The following is a 19,252-nucleotide window of genomic DNA, read 5'->3' as shown; positions in this document are numbered from 1 at the left end:
GTTTTTTAAACTGTTGAACTGTGTTACATGTATAATCTACTGTCGAACCATACACAGCCAAAATTAAGAATATTTTACCATTGTTCAAACATTTTATGAGAAAGCTGAGTAAACAAGGATGCCTTTATTTTATTTGAATATTCTCATCAAACATTTTATTTGAGAATCTTTTATTTCTCACTTTCAGTATTTGATCTGTTGTCTTTGAAGTATTTTGCAAGTAACTGAGTTAATTAAAGAATAGCTGAACAGTGCTTAAACTTTCTGAAAATTTTGCGAATGAGTGTGTTTACACACATAATTGCATAAAAACTTTGGTAATTATATAACATTCTGTATTATACCTGAAAATATAAATTCATAATCAGTGACTTAGAGCGTCACTTTTAAATTGTTATATATAGTCAGCAAATCAAAGTAAAAGTGAATTATCATTAAATATTTACGGGCACTGCGAAGAGTTTGCTCACTGAAAACCTTTCTACTCTCTCCTGGTTTAATACTTACATGTTGACTTTTTGACTCAGCTGCCAGCTAATGACATGAACGTAGAGGTGATTAGTATTATTTCCCTTTTAACAGCACACAGGAACAAATAGAAGGATTTTTAGTATACTTGACAGTTCATTTTTTTCATATATTAATTTCTCCTTCACACTATTGTATGATTCTGTTCTATGTAAGCAGCTGTGCAGTTTAAAAGCGTTTACTGGGACTGAAGGCAGACAGCCATGACTGCTCTAAGGACTCTAACTTTTCTTTCTTTAATTGGTGAGTTTTTAAATTTGACCTTGATTTGAACATTTTAATAATTTTTACTTGGATCAGTTTCTGATGTTTAGGTCTTACATTTTGCCTGTAAGTTAAGATTTTGTGTTTTTTGCCAGCAGGGTTTTCCACCAGTCAGACTTCAGACTGTTCATACTATGATCTGCTGAACTACTTAAATATGACTGAATCAAATACTGTTCTGCAAATCATGAGACCAGTGAAAAGCTGGACCAACTCCACACTCGTTCAGCTAGACATGTTTCTATTGGGTATTTTAGAAGTGGTAAGTGTCTTCATACTCCTTTTTTTGCACAGATTTTTGCACTTTTACATTGAATTATATTCATGAATCTGTCACCTTTATTTAAAAGCTACGTTTACTCAAAAATAAATACAAGTGACTGCTCTTTATCAAATTTGAAAAACAAGAAAAACTTAATCCAACCAACTCAGATTTGTGTGAAAACATCCCAGGGGAAAGATGCACATCACAACAGGAATTATGGCCTAGTCCTTCAAAGGTTTTAGGGGAAATATCTTGTACTACGGCTCTGTAAATATAGAATTTCAGGTGTGGAGGTCCATAAAATGAACTTACTGTCTGACTACAAGTGTATAAGGGGAGAAGTGTACAATCTTTATTGAGAGCTTGATAGCTAGATTTTCAGCTCTCTTCTCATCTAATGTCCATGTCAACACCCAAGTTGTCAAATATCCATGATTCACTTAACAGGCTTATTAACTGGTTAATAGTTAATTGGTTTTCTTAAGTGGTTCATGGTCCTTGTTACAGTTTTGACTCCTGATCATACTTGTTAATGTTATTTATATTTGGTGTCTTCTTTTTGTTATGACTATGATCTACCCAGGGTTCTTTGTCTGGGTTGTCTCTTGATTGTATCTTGTATGTGTTTATATTATTATTATTATTATTACCAGAAAGAATTTAAAATTGAGTACTGTAACCCCAAGCCTTGGGTATTTTGAATGTTGGTTTCATGTATATTTCCATTTAAGTCTCTTTTTTTTTGTTGATTTCTATAAGTTGTTATGCGCCCCTTAGTCCTCATAGTAGATTGGTTCAGGTATTTGTTGTTGTGGCATTTGGTTAGTTCCCTCTGTGCTGCCTCATTCCCATATTTTTAGAGAACGTTGTTAAAATACAATACAATACAATCTTTATTTATAGAGCACATTTAAAAACCAGCGGTATACCAAAGTGCTTAACATAAAAGACAGAAAGTAACATGAGTATTATAAGGCCTCAGCAAAGTACCAAATATACTCACAGGTCGTTGCCACTAATACACAGGGGTAGCATAAAATGCATATCAAGTAAAAACATTATAAAAGCACAAGCCATAAAAGATATGTATAAAGAAAAATAGAGTAAGTCTAAGAGTCAGGTACAAGCATTAACAAGCAGGAAAAGCGAGATTAAACAAATAGGTTTTAAAAAGAAAAGAATAAATAAATTAAAAGAATAAATGATGCCAGAAACGGTTGCTTTTTGATTATATATATATATATATATATATATATATATATATATATACATATGAGCAGATAATTCGTCTGAATTCAGCATTTTAAGCAAGCTGAAAAGTGTCAGTGAATACTGACTGTTCGTGTTGCTGATTGTTTGCAGGAGGAGAAGTCTCAAACTATCACAACTCACATCTGGATCTACATGGTAAGAATGTGGACTGGCAGTGTCGTCATTTTGAGTTTCCAGTTTGAAAAACCATTGTCTGTTATCAGTAAATATATCAACTTTAGTGACATTTTTGGCTCTTTTAACTCTCACACAGTTCCTGTTAAGTCAGAATTATCTTTAAATCCAAGCTTTTACTTTTCCTAGTCTTGGACAAATGAGTTCCTTACTTGGAATTCTTCAGACTTTTGTGGGATAGAAGAGATAACCCTTCCAAAATCACTTCTGTGGGTCCCCGATGTGAGAATCAATGAGGAGTAAGTACTGTTCATTACACAAGTGCAAAATAATTTGAGCTTGTATACAGTTTTATTCTGGGGTAATTCCTTCAAGGCTGCCCAGGAAAAAGCTTAGCTTAATTACCTGATTAACAATACTGAAATTTCAATGTTGGTCCGAGTGTGAAATTGAGACACAACACTGTAGACATAACTTATCTAGACTACAGCTGGGTTCAGACATCTAGGAAACATTTGTCCGCAGAACATTTGCAAAGATATTTTGTTAATTGCAAATTGGGGGTTGAGACCCTGCACAGGTCTCATCCAGGCCATCACAACGAGTGGATATAAATTATAGATTTTTTATTGGAGTAATACCTTTAGTACATGGATGACATCAAACTGAACTCCAGGAGTGAGCAGGACATTTACTCATGGATCCACCTCACCAGGCTCTGCAGCGAGGACCTCAGGATGTCATTTGGGTTGGAGAAGTTGCAACAGCAAACATACAGAACACCTACAACTACCTGAGTGTCCCATAGGCCAACAGGAAGCATGATAAAGACGGAAGATGGTCAGCAAAACCAAATACCTCCAAAAGATAAAGAAAGATCCTCAAAAGCCAGTTCAGCAGATTTAAGCTGCCAATATACATGCCCTACCAGTCATCAGATATCCAACCGGCCACAGAAAAGTAAACAGGACATGCCACAGATGTCAAGACTTCTCACAATGCACAGTCCAACAAAAAGAAAAAAGAGTGGCAGGAATTAATGAGTATCAAAGCCACAGTCCAGCATCCATAAATTCAGGAACACTGTCCCCTGATATGAGCTGCTGAAAGAGTGACAATGAAAAGGACTATATCCCAGAATTCCTTGAATTCTTCTCTGTCAGATGCACAGTTAGGTCCATATATATTTGGACCTTAACATGTGCCACCAACTTTTTCAGTGGCCCAAAGGTAATTGGACAGTTGACTCAAAGGCTATTTCATGGGCAGGTGTGGGTAGTTCCTACATTATGTCCTTATCGATTAAACAGACAAGGGGGTTGATTTGAGGTGTGGTGCTTGCATCACTTTCCAGCCTTGCCGGAGATACATCCATCGTGGGTCCCGCAGGATTTTCCTCAACTCCAATGGAATTAAATCATTTTGGTCTGCTACTCGCTGCCCTTGCAGGAACCCCGATCGGGCTGTCAACCACCGGTCTCTAGCCCACCTGCCCAGGGTGCCCACCGCGATTAGCAAAAAGAAAATACTCAACTCATCTTCGGTCTTCTAAACATCCGTTCATTGACAAATAAGGGACCTCTGATCCAAGACCTCCTATCTGAATGTAAGTTTGACTTTTTCTGTTAACTGAAACCTGGCAACAACCTGATGACTTTTCTCAGCTGAATGAATCCACTCCTCCGGGTTTGTTTGCTTTTCTAAACCCCGCTGCTCAGGTCGTGGGGGTGGTCTCTTGATCATTTTTCACCAGCACTTGAAAGTCCTGCCAGTTATTGTTGATACCTTTAGTTCCCTACAGTGCCTTGCATGTGAGCTGACTGGACCCATTCCCACCATCATAGCTGCTGTATACCCCCCCCCCCCCCCCCCCCCCAAAAAAAAAAAAAAACCTAACCCTGTCTTCCTCAGTGACTTTGCTAATCTACTAACCCATCTTTCATCTCTCTCCCCAAATGTGATCTTGGTGGGAGATTTCAACATTCATATGGATAATAATGACCTTCTGCTCACCAGAGACTTTTCCTCCTGTCTCGAGGGCTTTGAATTTAAACAATTTATCGACTTTCCCACTCACTCTAAAGGACACACCCTGGACTTGATCTGCTGTTCTGGTCTTACTCCCTCAAATCTTTCTGCTGCTGAAATTCCCATAACTGACCACTTCCTCCTTTCATTTAACCTCACTCTCAGCTGCTCTTCTACCAAACCAACCCGTCTCATCTCGTTCCACAACATCAAGAATATTGATATGGACATTCTCACTACCAGATTGGACAATATTCAGATTCCGGACCTCTATTCTACTCCCGATGATCTGTTGCTATATTTAAATAATTGTTTACTCAGTGTTCTTGATTCTCTGGCTCCTGTAAAAACCCACTCTGCTTCCTTCGCTCGCTCTGCTCCCTGGTTTACCTCTGACCTCCGAGCATTGAAGGCCAAAGCTCGGCAGCTAGAGCGTAGATATAAAAAATCTGGTTTAACTGTTGATGCAGAAATCTATAAATACCATGTACTTCAGTATAAAGACTCCAAACAAAGTTTCTACTCAGGTATTATCAGTTCTTATGAGGGTAACGCAAAGATTTTGTTTTCGGTTCTCAACAAACTAATTCAACCACCACACTTCTATTCTTCTGAGACCTGTAACTCCTTGATGCTGTTCTGGACCACAAAAATCAATAACATCCACCAGCAACTCAGTTCAAATGTTCTCTACTCCCTCTCCAGAACTTTTTCTCCATTTTAAGCCGTTTTCCACTTTTCATCTTCCTGATTTATTCGATATTTCTGAGTTTATATGTAGATCAAAGCCTGCCACAAGCCATCTTGACCCTATGCCCACAGGGCTTGTGAAATCCTGCTTCTATTCCTTACTCCCACTCATCTCTGCTATCATTCACTCTTCACTCACCACCGGTATCGTGCCGTCCTTATTCAAGTTTGCTTCAGTCACTCCTATACTGAAAAAACCTTCCCTAGATCCTAACAACTTTAACAACCGTCGTCCGATTTCTAATCTACCCTTCATCTCTAAAAAACTCGAAAAACTAGTTGCAGCTCAACTTTAGTCACACCTGGTTAATAATAATATCTACGAGAGATTTCAATCTGGTTTTCATTCATGTCACAGTAATAATAATAATAATAATAATAACAACAACGTATATTATTGATCCCCATGGGGAAAATTACTCTCTGCAGTGGGCAACCACTAAGCAGGCGCACCGGGGGAGCAGTGTGTAGGGACAGTACCTTGCTCAGGGGTACCTCAGGGTAGCCGTTCAGTGGATTCAAACCTCTGACCTTCCAATCATGGGGTAACCACTCTACCTACTGAGCTATCCCTGCCCCAAATACACAAGCCTCTTTACTAAAAGTCACTAATGATCTTCTAATCGGAGCTGACTCTGGTCTTCTCACCGTTCTCGTCCTTTTAGATCTGGGCTCAGCCTTCAACACCATCTCTCACTCTGTCCTTCTAAGCAGGCTTTCCTCTCTCGACATCTCTGACACACCCTTAGCCTGGTTTCAACCATAACTCCTTGACCGCTCTCAGTTTATCCAACTGAAAACATTCCGCTCTCGTCTATTCCCGGTCACTTCTGGTGTACCCCAAGGTTCAGTCTTAGGTCCTCTTCTCTTCACAATATACATCCTCCCTCTAGGTACCATTTTCCGCAAATTTGATCTTCACTTTCACTGTTTTGCTGATGACACCCAGTTATATCTCTCCTGCATACCTGATTCCTCCCTCCCTCCTTCTTCCCTTATAGAATGTCTGTCCGAATTAAGATCCCGGTTTAGCTCTAATTTTCTAAAGCTCAATGAGGATAAAACTGAAATCCTCCTTATTGGCACCAAATCCAACCTTTTGAAGGAAGACCTTTCTCACTCACTATCGATAACTCCACAGTTTTCCCTTCTCCTCAGGTTAAGAGCCTTGGTGTCATAATAGACAGTTCGTTTTCCTAAAAATCTCACATCAATAACCTCACCTGTTCTGCCTACTTCCATCTAAGCAACATTAACAGATTACGTCCTTCTCTTTCCACCCACTCTACGTCCATTCTTGTCCACAGTCTTGTTACCTCCTGTATTGACTACTGCAACTCTCTCTTGCACGGTCTCCCACAAAAATCCCTCCATAAGCTTCGACTGGTTCAGAACTCTGCTGCTCGCATTATTACCAGAACCCCCTCCTACCAGCACATCACTCCTGTTCTTCAGGAACTTCACTGGCTCCCAGTGAAATTCCGGATAATATACAAACTTCTTCTGCCCACCTTCAAGGCCCTTCATAACCTCACACCTCCTTACCTTTCTGACCTGTTAAGCACTACCTTTTCTGCTCGCTCACTTCAATCTTCTTCTTCTATCCAGCTTTCTGTGCCTTCCTTCCGCCTCACCACCATGGGAAGCAGAGCTTTTAGCTGCTCTGCTCCAAGGCTGTGGAGCTCTCTACCCCCAGATATAAGAAACATTGGTTCTCTCCCCCAGTTTAAATCTCAACTCAAAACCCATCTGTTAAAATCTGCATATTCACTGTGAACCCACTGTTTGTTAATTTTATCTTGTGCTTTTGTTTTATTGTAAAGTGTCCTTGGGTGTCTTGAAAGGTGCTTTATAAATAAAATGTATTATTATTATTATTATTATTATTATTATTATTATTATTATTATTATTATTATTGAGAATAGAAAGGCAGGATTGGACTTTGACAGAAAAACATCTGAAAAAGTCAGCAGAGTTCTGTAAAAACTTTCTTTGGAAATATGAAACCAAGATCAACCTCTACCAGAATGATGGCAGGAAAAAAGTATGGAGAAAGTGCAGAACAGCTCATGATCCAGAGCATGCTACATCATGTGTAAACCACGATGGAGGCAGTGTGATGGCTTATTGATGATGTGTCACAGGACAGAAGCAGCAGAATGAATTCTGAGGTTTTCAGAGACACTGTGTGCTCAAATCCAGCTAGATGCAGTCAGATTGATTGGGCGGTGTTTCATACGACAGATGGACAATGACCCAAAACATACAGCCAAAACAACCCAGCAGTTTATTAAAGCAAAGAAGTGATATATTCTTGAATGACCAAGTCAGTCACCTGATCTTAACCCAACTAAGCATTTCACTTGTTGAAGACTAAAGACTAAAGAAAGGCCAACAAATGAAACAGCAACTGAAGGCAGCTGCAGTAAAGGCCTGGCAGAGCATTAAAAAGGAGGAAACCCAGCATTTGGTGATGTCAAAGTTCAAGGCTGAAGTTCAAGACTTCAGGCTATAATTGCCAGCAAAGGGCTTTCAACCAACTATTAGAAATTAATATTTTATTTTCAGTTATTTAATTTGTCCAGTTACTTTCCAGCAGAATCCATTAATTTACTTTGAAATGAAGGGGTTGTGTTAAAAAATCATGCTTTAGTTCTTCATATTTTTATGCAATTTTTTTGTTCAACCCTGAAGTGTACACTGAGCTACCAAACCATTTATAGAGGTGTTCTCAGGAGATGAATACACAACTATATTACACACTCAGTGCAAAACTTGAAATTATAATAATGAGAGTGAAAAATAATGTTAATTTCTGACTCTCCTCCTGTGTCTGCTGTTGTCCCCTCAGTGTTTCCGATACCGGGAGCATTCAGGAGAGTCTTCTGGTCACCGTGAATTCCAGTGGTTGGATGTACACGAGTGGACGCCAGCGGCTGACCTACACCTGCTGTCTGGATCTCATGATGTTTCCTTTTGATACGCAATCCTGCAACATCACATTTTCAACAATGAGCTCGAATGGTAAATAATGTAAATTGAGTCAGAGCCAGATTAGCTCCAGAGCAATTGATGTAACAATTTATTCCTTTTTTATTATCTCCATAGAGAAAACTATAAAATTAGGAACATTCAACAGTGACGAAGTGCTGAATAAAGTCTCAGCAGAGGCCATGGTTACAATGGGAGAGTGGGAACTCAAAAGCTTGATAACTTTTAATGGATGTAGAGCCAGAAACAGACTTAGATACATGGTAAGAAAATATTTTTAGTGATGTTTGTTTTGTTTTTTTTGCAGACAGCTCTTTATCTCATGTCCAGGTCTGATGAATCTGCCTGTTTTACAGGTCACAATGGAGAGGAAGCCAATGCTGTATGTCATAAATCTTATCGTGCCGCTTTTCTTTTTCCTTATCCTGGATTTGGCATCATTCTTCATTAGTGAGGCCAGAGGTGAAAAGCTGAGCTTCAAAGTGACGATACTCCTGTCCATCTCCGTCTTACTGCTAATTCTTCAGGACATGTTGCCCTCCACAGAAAAGAGCCTGCCAATGATCGGTGAGCAGCCTCTTAGATCTAAGATCGAGATTTTAATGAGGTCGAGGGATTTTAGTAACAGTACACCGACAAGCAATTTCTCTGCACCTTCTAGCCATGTACTGTGTTGGAGTTTTCGCCCTGGTGGGGATTAGTGTCCTGGAGGCCATGCTGGTGACCTTCTTAATCGATCTCGATTGTTATTGTGGTAAGAAGACTCAAAGCTCTGTAAATGCCCATGAGGATATTCAGCTGCAAACGGGCGATGTCACAGGTATGTGTTTGGAGAGTTTCCATGCAAAGAAACTAACACAAAGATCAATGAGGAGGAGAAACACTTCTTGTAGCTGCTTTGCTGTCTTTCTCTAGTTTTATTTTAGAAACTGGTCTTCATTTCTCCTGGGGTTTTATTTCCTGCCTCATTTTTCCAAAATCCGATTCCTTGATTATCCCTATCTGCTCTGTATTAACAAGCTTTACTCTTCACCTGTCGCCTGTCAGTTTGTCTCTTTTCCTTCTGTTTGTGCTCTCTGCTTTGTTTTTGTTTTTTGTGCATCACTGGAGTATGGTGGTGTTCCCATCTCCTCAGTGGACTTTAGTTTATTATACTGCATAAATACAAGAAAGCAGTCCAGCATATTTGTTTAATACACACATTGAAGGACATATCCTGGTCAAAAATGACTCCAAGATTCCTCACAGTGTTACTGGAGGTCAAGGTAATGCCTGCGAGAGTAAGTATCTGGTTAGACAGCATGCTTCTAACATTTTTAGAGCAGAGTGCAATAACTTATTTAGAAGCAGGAAATTAGAGGTCATCCAGGTCTTTGTCTTTAAACATGCCTGCAGTTTAGCTAATTGTCTTGTGTGTTATCTGGAACTTAAAAATATTGTTAGGGAGAAGGACATCTAAAATGTCCTGCTTAACCTTCTAATCATCAAATGAGTTTAAGACAATATTCACTCTTCTTTAAACCCTGATTTGGTGTCTATTAACTGCCATATGCTGATCTGTTAATTAGTGCTGGGCAGATGGGAACATTTTTAAGCTTTTTCACTGAAAACAGCAAAAATCAACCAGACCAGAAACATTGTTTCAGCTTGCTCAATAAATGATCTCTTTCATTTCCCACTCAGAGTCTGCTGAAGCCGAAGAGAAGGGCCAGGTAAAAGAAGACAGGTGTTACCTTCCTGATCACCGTGACCTGCTGAAACTAATCCTGGATGAAGTGAGGGCAGTTCGAGAGGAAGCAGGAAGACAGTACAAAGAGAATAAAAAGCGTGGGCGCTACAGGAGACTGGCTGAAATCACAGATCATGTGTTCTTTGTTTTATATTTTAGTGCTTCTGCTTTGTTTCTGGCGTTCATGTATTTAGTGTGGATTGCAAAGGTGATTTGATTTAGATTTGTTGCACCTGCCTGCAAGCCTACACTCTGTGTGTATAATCTGCCAGTGCATGCTTATACGGTGTAGCATAGATCTTTAATTACACACAAATTATTGTGTAAAGATGATAGAAAGAGAAAAAATATTAGACGAGATGAAATTGGATAAAAACAGGATTTTGAGCAAACAGTAAAAAATATATATCACATTTAATCAGTGCATAGCCATGAAATATACGATTGATCTCTGAAGAGTAAAATAATGTAACGATATAATGTATAATACTATATTATACAACTATATAATTGTAGGTTTTAGTAAGGTTTTGGTTTTTTTAATCTAATGTAATAAGTGTGGCTTACACACATCGATCCAAGTGACATCCCATTTAGGAGATTTTATCTCAGTCACTATAAAACTCCCATGTGTCATGGGTCTCATCACATCATCAGTCACCCCGCTCCATGTAATTGGTAATCAGAACATCATTTCCAGTAAAGACACGGCTAAAGCTAAAGCTACTTTGTCTCTAGTGCATGAAAGTCATTAATAGAAATACAATAGAAGCACAGCTCAGATGGAAACTAGCCCGGCTGGGACGCCAGTGCAGGAGGACAGCGCTTAATGATTCCTCTTAATGAGACCTCACAGAATCAAGAATAGATTATTTAGACACAGACTGATTTAACTATTGATTGATTATTGATTTGCATTTATAACTGTTGTTGTTAACTTCTGCAAATTTTAAATAAAGCTTCTTCATTAAAAGTCAAGGTTTCCAAGCCGTATTACTTTTTAATTTTGTTAAGTTTGCTTTAAAGTGCCCGAAACCTCTTCTTAGTCATGCAGAAAGTTTGTGTGACGTGAAGGAAAGCGCTGCTGTGAAGAAGACAGACAAACTGGGGCAGAGAACAAAGAGCACAAAGACTAGCGGGTAACAAAGAGGACCTGATTTATCTGGCAGTGAAGAGCAGCAGCATCCAGCCTCTAAATACAAGGAGCTCGATCGCTTGAAGAAAAGAGCCCAGGCAGGAGAAACTGCCCACAGGTGGGCCAGCAGAGACTTAAAGAGGCAGACTAGTTTGAACATAAAATCTTACATGACTTTATTAAATATACTACAGTTAATGTACAAATAAATAAAATGACCCTGCTATTTCGGGGGTCAGTGGGAGGGATTATTGGGCTGCTGTCTTCTCCTCCTGTGAAGAGGAGAATTTCAGGTGTGTTGTCATTATTATCTGCTTGATGTGAAGGCTGAACTGGGCTCAGATAGAAATATCAAAGCACAGTTTGTTCATCAGTTAATACTGGCTCTACTGTAATGCACAGCTGGTTTGAAATGTTATAGCTGAAGTGATGTAAACTGAGCTCCGGTGTCTTTTTCACTTTTCAGATAGCTGTGAAAGAACTGTTTACACAGCGTGTGGGCTGAATGAAATTACACACACCTGTCCATGAAATGAAATCACATTTGAACAAAAGGAGGCTGTGTCTACACATAGCTGCAATTCCTCGAAATTCACCTAATAATGTTTGTTTAACCGCCTGAATTAAAGGTGGAAGTCTTGTGTATTTAAGTTTAAATCTTTTATGGTAGCACAATCTTGGAAGTGAAATATTTTTAAAGAGGATTGTGAGAATTTTTCAAGAATTTTTCACTTTTCACATTCATTGAGGATACCTCTTAAAAATGCAGGGGGCACATTACTGGGATGGATGGATGGATGGATGGATGCATGGATGGATGGATGCATGGATGCATGGATGGATGGATGCATGGATGGATGGATGCATGGATGGATGGATGGATAATGGATGCATGGATGAATGGATGCATGGATGGATGGATGGATGGATGGATGGATGGATGGATGGATGGATGGATGGATGGATGCATGGATGCATGGATGGATGGATGGATGCATGGATGGATGGATGCATGGATGGATGGATGGATAATGGATGCATGGATGAATGGATGCATGGATGGATGGATGGATGGATGGATGCATGGATGCATGGATGGATGGATGGATGAATGGATGCATGGATGTATGGATGGATGGATGGATGCATGGATGGATGGATGCATGGATGCATGGATGGATGGATGGATGCATGGATGGATGGATGGATGGATGGATGAATGGATGGATGGATGGATGAATGGATGCATGGATGCATGGATGGATGGATGGATGGATGGATGCATGGATGGATGGATGGATAATGGATGCATGGATGAATGGATGCATGGATGGATGGATGGATGGATGGATGCATGGATGCATGGATGGATGGATGGATGAATGGATGCATGGATGTATGGATGGATGGATGGATGGATGAATGATGGATAATGGATGCATGGATGGATGGATGGATGGATGGATAATGGATGCATGGATGCATGGATGGATGGATGGATGGATGGATGGATGGATGGATGGATGAATGGATGCATGGATGTATGGATGGATGGATGGATGAATGATGGATAATGGATGGATGGACGTGATCTGTTCTTGGTGTACGCTGCCTCTCACCCTGTGGTAGCTGCTACACACTCCCGCCCCTCTGTGAGCCTGAGCTGGATATGCTGTGGAGAAATTGGCTGGACAGCTGAAGGATGTTTATGTTCGTGCTTAGGAGTACTCAATCTCAAGGTCATTGTACTGACAACCTTTCTACTCCCACCTGGTCTGATAATGAAATCTCGTGTGTTTACTTTTTGCTTCAGCTCCCAGCCAACAATACTGATGCACAAAGGCTGTTTGATTTAATACATTGATTTCATCCATGCTATTGTATTCTGTTTGATACAAGCAGCTTCACAGACAGTTTAATCAGACTAGGGTAGGCAAACTGCCATGGCTGCTCTAAAGACTCTAGCTCTTCTTTCTCTAACTGGTGAGCTGTAAGATTAAATGGATTCTGATATTTTAAAACTCTTTCTGAGGTTCTGTTGGATTACTTAATGAAGTTTGAGGCCACGTGTTTGCACTGTTCATATGGATTTCTTCTTCCCAGCAGGGTTTTGTAGCAGTCAGACCTCAGACTGTTCATACTACAGTCTGCTGGACCATTTAAACCTGACTGAATCTAATGTTGCTCTGCAGAACATGCGACCGGTGAAGAACTGGACCGGTGCCACAATCGTTCAGCTGGACATATTTTTGTTGGGTATTTTAGAAGTGGTAAGTCTCTTTAGCGTCCAGGCTGTGCGGGCTAAATTTCTATAACTATCTTAATGAATCTCTTAATTTACAAAAAGAATAAAGATTTTTTCTTTTTTCCTTTGAGGTATCAAACTGCAGTTCTGGTTTTATTTGAAGAATGAATTTAATCGCATTTACTTGAGTTTTCAGTTACATGTGATGCATCCACCCATGCATTTATGAAGGAAATGCAGTGCTGTCCACCCCAGTAAGATGTCAGTTGTTAGTCAGTTAAAACACTGATAACAGCAGTGAAAGAAACAAAACTTCTCCTTTTATTGACACATTGTAATCCACAGTCTTTAAAAAACAAACAAACAAAGACATTTTATGTTAATTCTCATAAACAATATTAAAAATGGAAAACTTTCTATTTGTCCCTTGGATCAAAATCTTTTACAGTGCTCTCAAAGATCTCAAAGATCTTGAAATATTTTGATTTCTATTTCTGTCAGTGCAGTACTGAACTCACTGATCTATGATGCTACTACCGTTCATGTTTATTATAAATTTGTCCTTATAGACACATTCTAAAGATGGACCCAACACACAGTGGTTGTGCTCACGGTTGCAGATTTTATTGGTATTTTCTGCCAACAATGTCACTCAGTCTCCACTCAGAGCTGGTCTCAGTACGTGCACTGCACTGGTCTCCCACCTCACTATAAGAGAACAGACTGTCATTAGCCGGATCGCCACCATCTGTGGCCTCACCTGCCTCCTTGGCACCGCCCCCTTGAGCTCACTGCACCATCCCTCCCCTGCAGCAGGGACCACACCTCCACCACACACATGTATAAACCCACTTCTCCTTCTCGCGTCACTCTGACCTCAGTCAAAAAAGCCTTAAACGTTACAGACTCAGTGAAATAATTCTCCTCTAGCTTTTGTGCATCTGCATATTTCTGGTATTGTTATCATCATGATTTCACTTGGCAGGAGTTACATATTACAATTATTATTTGTTTGTGTGATTACTGTGTGTGTGTGTGTGTGTGTGTGTGTGTGTGTGTGTGTGTGTGTGTGTGTGTGCGTGTCACAGCTTATTTTGGTTTCACAGCATTTAATTTAATTTTGGAAGTCTCACAGGGAAGGATGTAATCAGAAAATACATCCAACGATCCGTGTTTTTGAACACGGATCGTTGAACTGATCCTCTGAAGAAAAGCACCTGTTTCAGTTGTAAATACAGTGGAATACTTAAGTCAGTGCTGCTGATTTCCTGCAGGATGAGAAGGTTCGGACTGTCACCAACATCATCTGGCTCCATATGGTAAGAATCTGCACAAGGATCATTTTACAGGACTGGTCTGTTATCAGCAGACATGCTCACAGTGATTTCACCTTTCAGCTCTCACCATACCTCCATGCACTCATAAACATTTTACACCTGGCATTTATTTTTATTTTTTTTCCTTTGTCCAGAGTTGGACAAATGAATTTCTAACTTGGAATTCTTCAGACTTCTGTGGGATTGAAGACATGACCCTTCCAATATCAACGCTGTGGGTTCCAGATATAAGAATTGAAGAGGAGTAAGTGCTGTTCATTACAGAGCTGCATGAGTGTTTGGACAAAGCCCCTGTCCACCAGGCAGTGTAAATTAAACAATTAAGATTTGCTTAAAGTGCAGACATTCAACTTAAATTCACTTTTAAACCTAGTCCCCATTTTCAGAGCCTAAAAAGTAATTGGACAACTAACTTAACTAACTTCGTCAACAACATGGAATAATGAGGCCTTTTCCCTCATTATTCCATGACAATACTTAGTCTGATAAAAGATCAGAAGCTGATTCATGAATGACTGAAAAAGGCTAAACATGAGAAAACACAACAATATGGGGATGGGACAATCTTTGATGTGGTGTAGTTTCTGCATGCTGGAGTCTGTTAGGACACAACATAACACTGGCTGCTATGAGGGAAACGACAAGAACCCAAACTGAGAACACTACAAAGCTCTCGGACCATGGCGCGATTTATTTATTTATTTTTATTTATTTTGGGGGGTGGCAGAATTATTCCAGGGTTATATTTTGCTTCAGTGTAATGAGCCACATTTCAACGCTTTTTATGGTCTTGAATTTGTAGTGTTTGTAGTTTTTGATCTTGATTATTTAAGTTTATTTTGTAATTTAAGATACTGAGCTCAGTATTCCAGGTGAAAGCTGAAAGCTGCCATCTAAAGACATCCTGCAGAGGAAGGTCCGAAGATCGCCACCACAGTGTCCCTGATAAAACACTGATAGGTTTTTTAATAAGCCCAGAGAGAGCCCATTGTCCCTATGATGGAGAATAATTGAGAGCAAATGTCTTTGTAACCCCGCCTTCTTTGTCTTGCCTTGTTCCCACAGTATTTCTGATTCTGGGAGTTTTCAGGGTGGTCCGCTTGTCAGTGTGCGTTCCAGTGGTTTGGTGTACACAAGCATCAGGCAGCAGCTGACCTATGCTTGTCACCTCAATCTCAAGATGTTCCCTTTTGATACTCAATACTGTAACATCACACTTTCATCCCTGACCTCCAGCGGTAAATTTTCACAATTAATTTAAGAAAAAAAAAAATAAAAATAAAATATATATATATATATATATATATACATATATATATCTATATATATGTATATATATATATATATATATATATATATATATATATACATATATATAGATATATAGATATATAGATATATATTACACCCATCTCGCCCCTGCGGGCGGTTTATCCTTCAAGCTCGGGTCCTCTACCAGAGGCCTGGGAGCTTGAGGGTCCTGCGCAGTATCTTAGCTGTTCCCAGGACTGCGCTCTTCTGGACAGAGATCTCCGATGTTGTTCCAGGGATCTGCTGGAGCCACTCGCCTAGTTTGGGAGTCACCGCACCTAGTGCTCTGATTACCACGGGGACCACTCAATACCATCTCTGAACAAATCATGATAGCAGGTGGAGAGTGGGAACTCAAAAGCATCAAAATCACAGAAATTAACGACATGCATCAAAGCAAACTTTTATACACGGTGAGAAAATACTTTTATTGATCTTTCCTTACTCTCCAAGTCTGCTCACCTCTAATGAATCTGGCTGCTTACAGGTCGTAATGAAGAGGAAGTCGGCGCTTTATATAATAAATTTTATCGGGCCCTTGTTCTATTTCCTGATTCTGGATTTGGCTTCCTTCTTGATTACTGAGGCCAGAGGTGAAAAGCTGAGCTTCAAAGTGACCCTGCTCCTGTCCATCTCCGTCTTACTGCTTATCCTTCAGGACATGTTGCCCTCCACTGAGAGGAACCTGCCAATGATCGGTGAGCAGACAGTCAGGTCTCGGAGCAGCATCCTCTTTACTGGCTTCAGTGACGTCGCACTGGCATGTAACTTCTCTGCACTTTTATTCTAGCTGAGTACAGTCTGGCAGTATTTACTCTGGTGGGAGTAAGTGTCCTGAAGGCCATGGTGGTGATGTTTTTAATCGACCTTGATGGTTGTTGTTGCACAAAGGCACAAAGCTCTGCAGCTGCTGAGGTGGACATTCAGCTGGAAGACGACTATTGTGAAGGTTTCTTTTATTTTCTGAAGATCTGGCAAAACATGAAACACACACTCATATCTTGTGGGGATTATGTTTTTGGACAGTGGCATACCACTACAGTAGAATTTCAGCCATAATTTAACAGAAGTACTGCATTTACTCCCATTTTATTCATACTCTGCCAATTCTAAAAATAACCAAACAACTGACTGATTAAATGGCAAAATGAGTTCTGGTGAAAACTCTTTGAACAGATGAACTCAAATGAACTTGTATATATGACTCTTTTACTTCTGGTTATTTATTTCTTCCATTTCCTATACAGAGTCTAATGAAGCTGATGAGAAAGTCCAGGTGAAATCACAGGACAAGGACCTTGTTCATGCCTGTGAGCTGCTGACATGAATCCTGATTGAACTGAAAGCAGCTCGAAAACAAGAAGAAAATGGTAAATGGCCTGTATTTGTATAGCGCTTTACTAGTCCCTAAGGACCCCAAAGCGCTTTACACAACCAGTCATCCACCCATTCACACACAGGTGATGGCAAGCTACACTGTAGCCACAGCCACCCTGGGGCGCACTGACAGAGGTGAGGCTGCCGGACACTGGCGCCACCGGTCCCTCTGACCACCACCAGTAGGCAACGGGTGAAGTGTCTTGCCCAAGGACACAACGACCGAGACTGTCCAAGCCGGGGCTCGAACCGGCAACCTTCCGATTACAAGGCGAACTCCCAACTCTTGAGCCACGATCGCCCCGGACAAGACAAAGTCAATGAAAAGCAGGGGAGCTATAGAAGGCTGGCTGTGATCATCGATGGAGCATTCTTTGTCTTGTATTTCTTTAGTAGTTTAAGTTTTCTGGTGTTTATGTATTTAGCGTGGGTTGCACAGGTGACTTAATTTTTATTTGATGGACAAGACTAGACTGTGTGACTCTTCAGTGCAGCTGAGACTGAGCTTTATGATAGTAGAACTTCACCACATTACTACAACATGAAATGCACCAAAAATATTCTACAGCATTGAGCAGATCTCACTCATCTTTTCAGAAAACAACCTACATACAGATTCTCCAAAAGTTGAATCTGTTCATCTGGACGTAGCGTTTTGTGGGAGAAACGTTTCGTCACTCATCCAAGTGACTTCTTCAGTCTCAGCTGACTGCAGGTTTCCCCAAACCTTATAAACAGTACATTTACATAACGACTGAAACCAGCCCACTGATGGGACAATGGGCTGTGAGGTCAGTTCCTTAATCATAATTATGCAAATTCCCATGACCATTGATCAACAATCACTGACCAAAACCCACTGATCAAAGAACACTGATCAATGGCCATGAGTACCATTCACAGAGAGTTGGGGAATGGCTGCAATCACAGCATTGTAAGCACTGTAGTCAGCTGAAACTGAAGAAGTCACTTGGATGAGTGACGAAACGTTTCTCCCACAAAACGCTACGTCCAGATGAACAGATTCAACTTTTGGAGATTTACTTTCCTGGATGATTGAGAATGCATCAAGACATACATACAGATTATAACATAAGAACTATATACTGTTGTATATACTGAGTCTTTACTATCAATAAATAAGAAGTGATGCATGAACATGTGTTAATCTTTATAATTATCAATTTTGATTATTTTACATTAAAAAATATGTATTTTTGTGCCTTTTCGTTTGCCATCCATCCATCCATCCATCCGCTTAACCAGTTTTTTGTCACATGACAGCAGTCTAACCACATGTTCAGCCCTCCCTGTCCTGGCCACCTCCTCCACCTCTAGTGTGGGGACCACCAAAGCAGCTGAGAGAAATAATCTCTCCAGTGTGTGCTGCGTCTGCCCCAGCAACTCCTCCCAGTCGGACATGCCTGAAAAACTTCACCTAAAAGGAGGGTAGGAGGCATTCTTATCAGATGCCCGAGCCACCTCAACATGCTCCTTTCAATATGGAGGAGTGTTGGCGCTTCTCTGAGATACTTAAATTCCTCCCTGGGTCTGGGAAGAGTTGCTGCCCTGACACTACATCCTTTGACCTTGGCCTCAGACTTGGAGGCGCCAATTCTCATTCCTGTTGTTTAACATATGGTTGCAGACGACCCCAAAGTAATCCCAACTCTCATACACTCTCAGACTTGCACTGTATCTGTTTTTATGGGGACCTCATAGGCCAGTGTGTGAATGTGTGCGTGAATGGGTGAATGACTGGATATGTAAAGCGCTTTGGGGTCCTTAGGGACTAGTAAAGCGCTATATAAATACAGGCCATTTACCATTTTTACCATTTTTATGCTATTTGTTGCTTTTATTATTTTATTAACCATGGCCAAAGTTTCAAATGAGGTCAGCCAG

At 40.3% G+C, this 19,252-nt stretch overlaps 1 protein-coding gene across 1 annotated transcript; it reads left to right on the top strand.

Moving 5' to 3' along the window:
* Nucleotides 1-731: 731 nt before the first annotated feature.
* On the top strand, nt 732-18,800 carry LOC134626799 (5-hydroxytryptamine receptor 3A-like). The gene is made up of 11 exons (XM_065470704.1): nt 732-771; nt 888-1,054; nt 2,420-2,464; nt 2,633-2,742; nt 8,074-8,246; nt 8,331-8,476; nt 8,570-8,780; nt 8,875-9,033; nt 9,897-10,078; nt 16,629-16,734; nt 18,652-18,800. The coding sequence occupies exons 1-11, from the start codon at nt 732-734 to the stop codon at nt 18,798-18,800; spliced, it is 1,488 nt and encodes a 495-aa protein (XP_065326776.1).
* Nucleotides 18,801-19,252: the final 452 nt, after the last annotated feature.

The sequence above is a fragment of the Pelmatolapia mariae genome, linkage group LG4 (genome assembly GCF_036321145.2).
Source record: "Pelmatolapia mariae isolate MD_Pm_ZW linkage group LG4, Pm_UMD_F_2, whole genome shotgun sequence".
NCBI lineage: Eukaryota > Metazoa > Chordata > Actinopteri > Cichliformes > Cichlidae > Pelmatolapia > Pelmatolapia mariae.
This window is presented reverse-complemented; position numbering and strand designations above follow the sequence as displayed.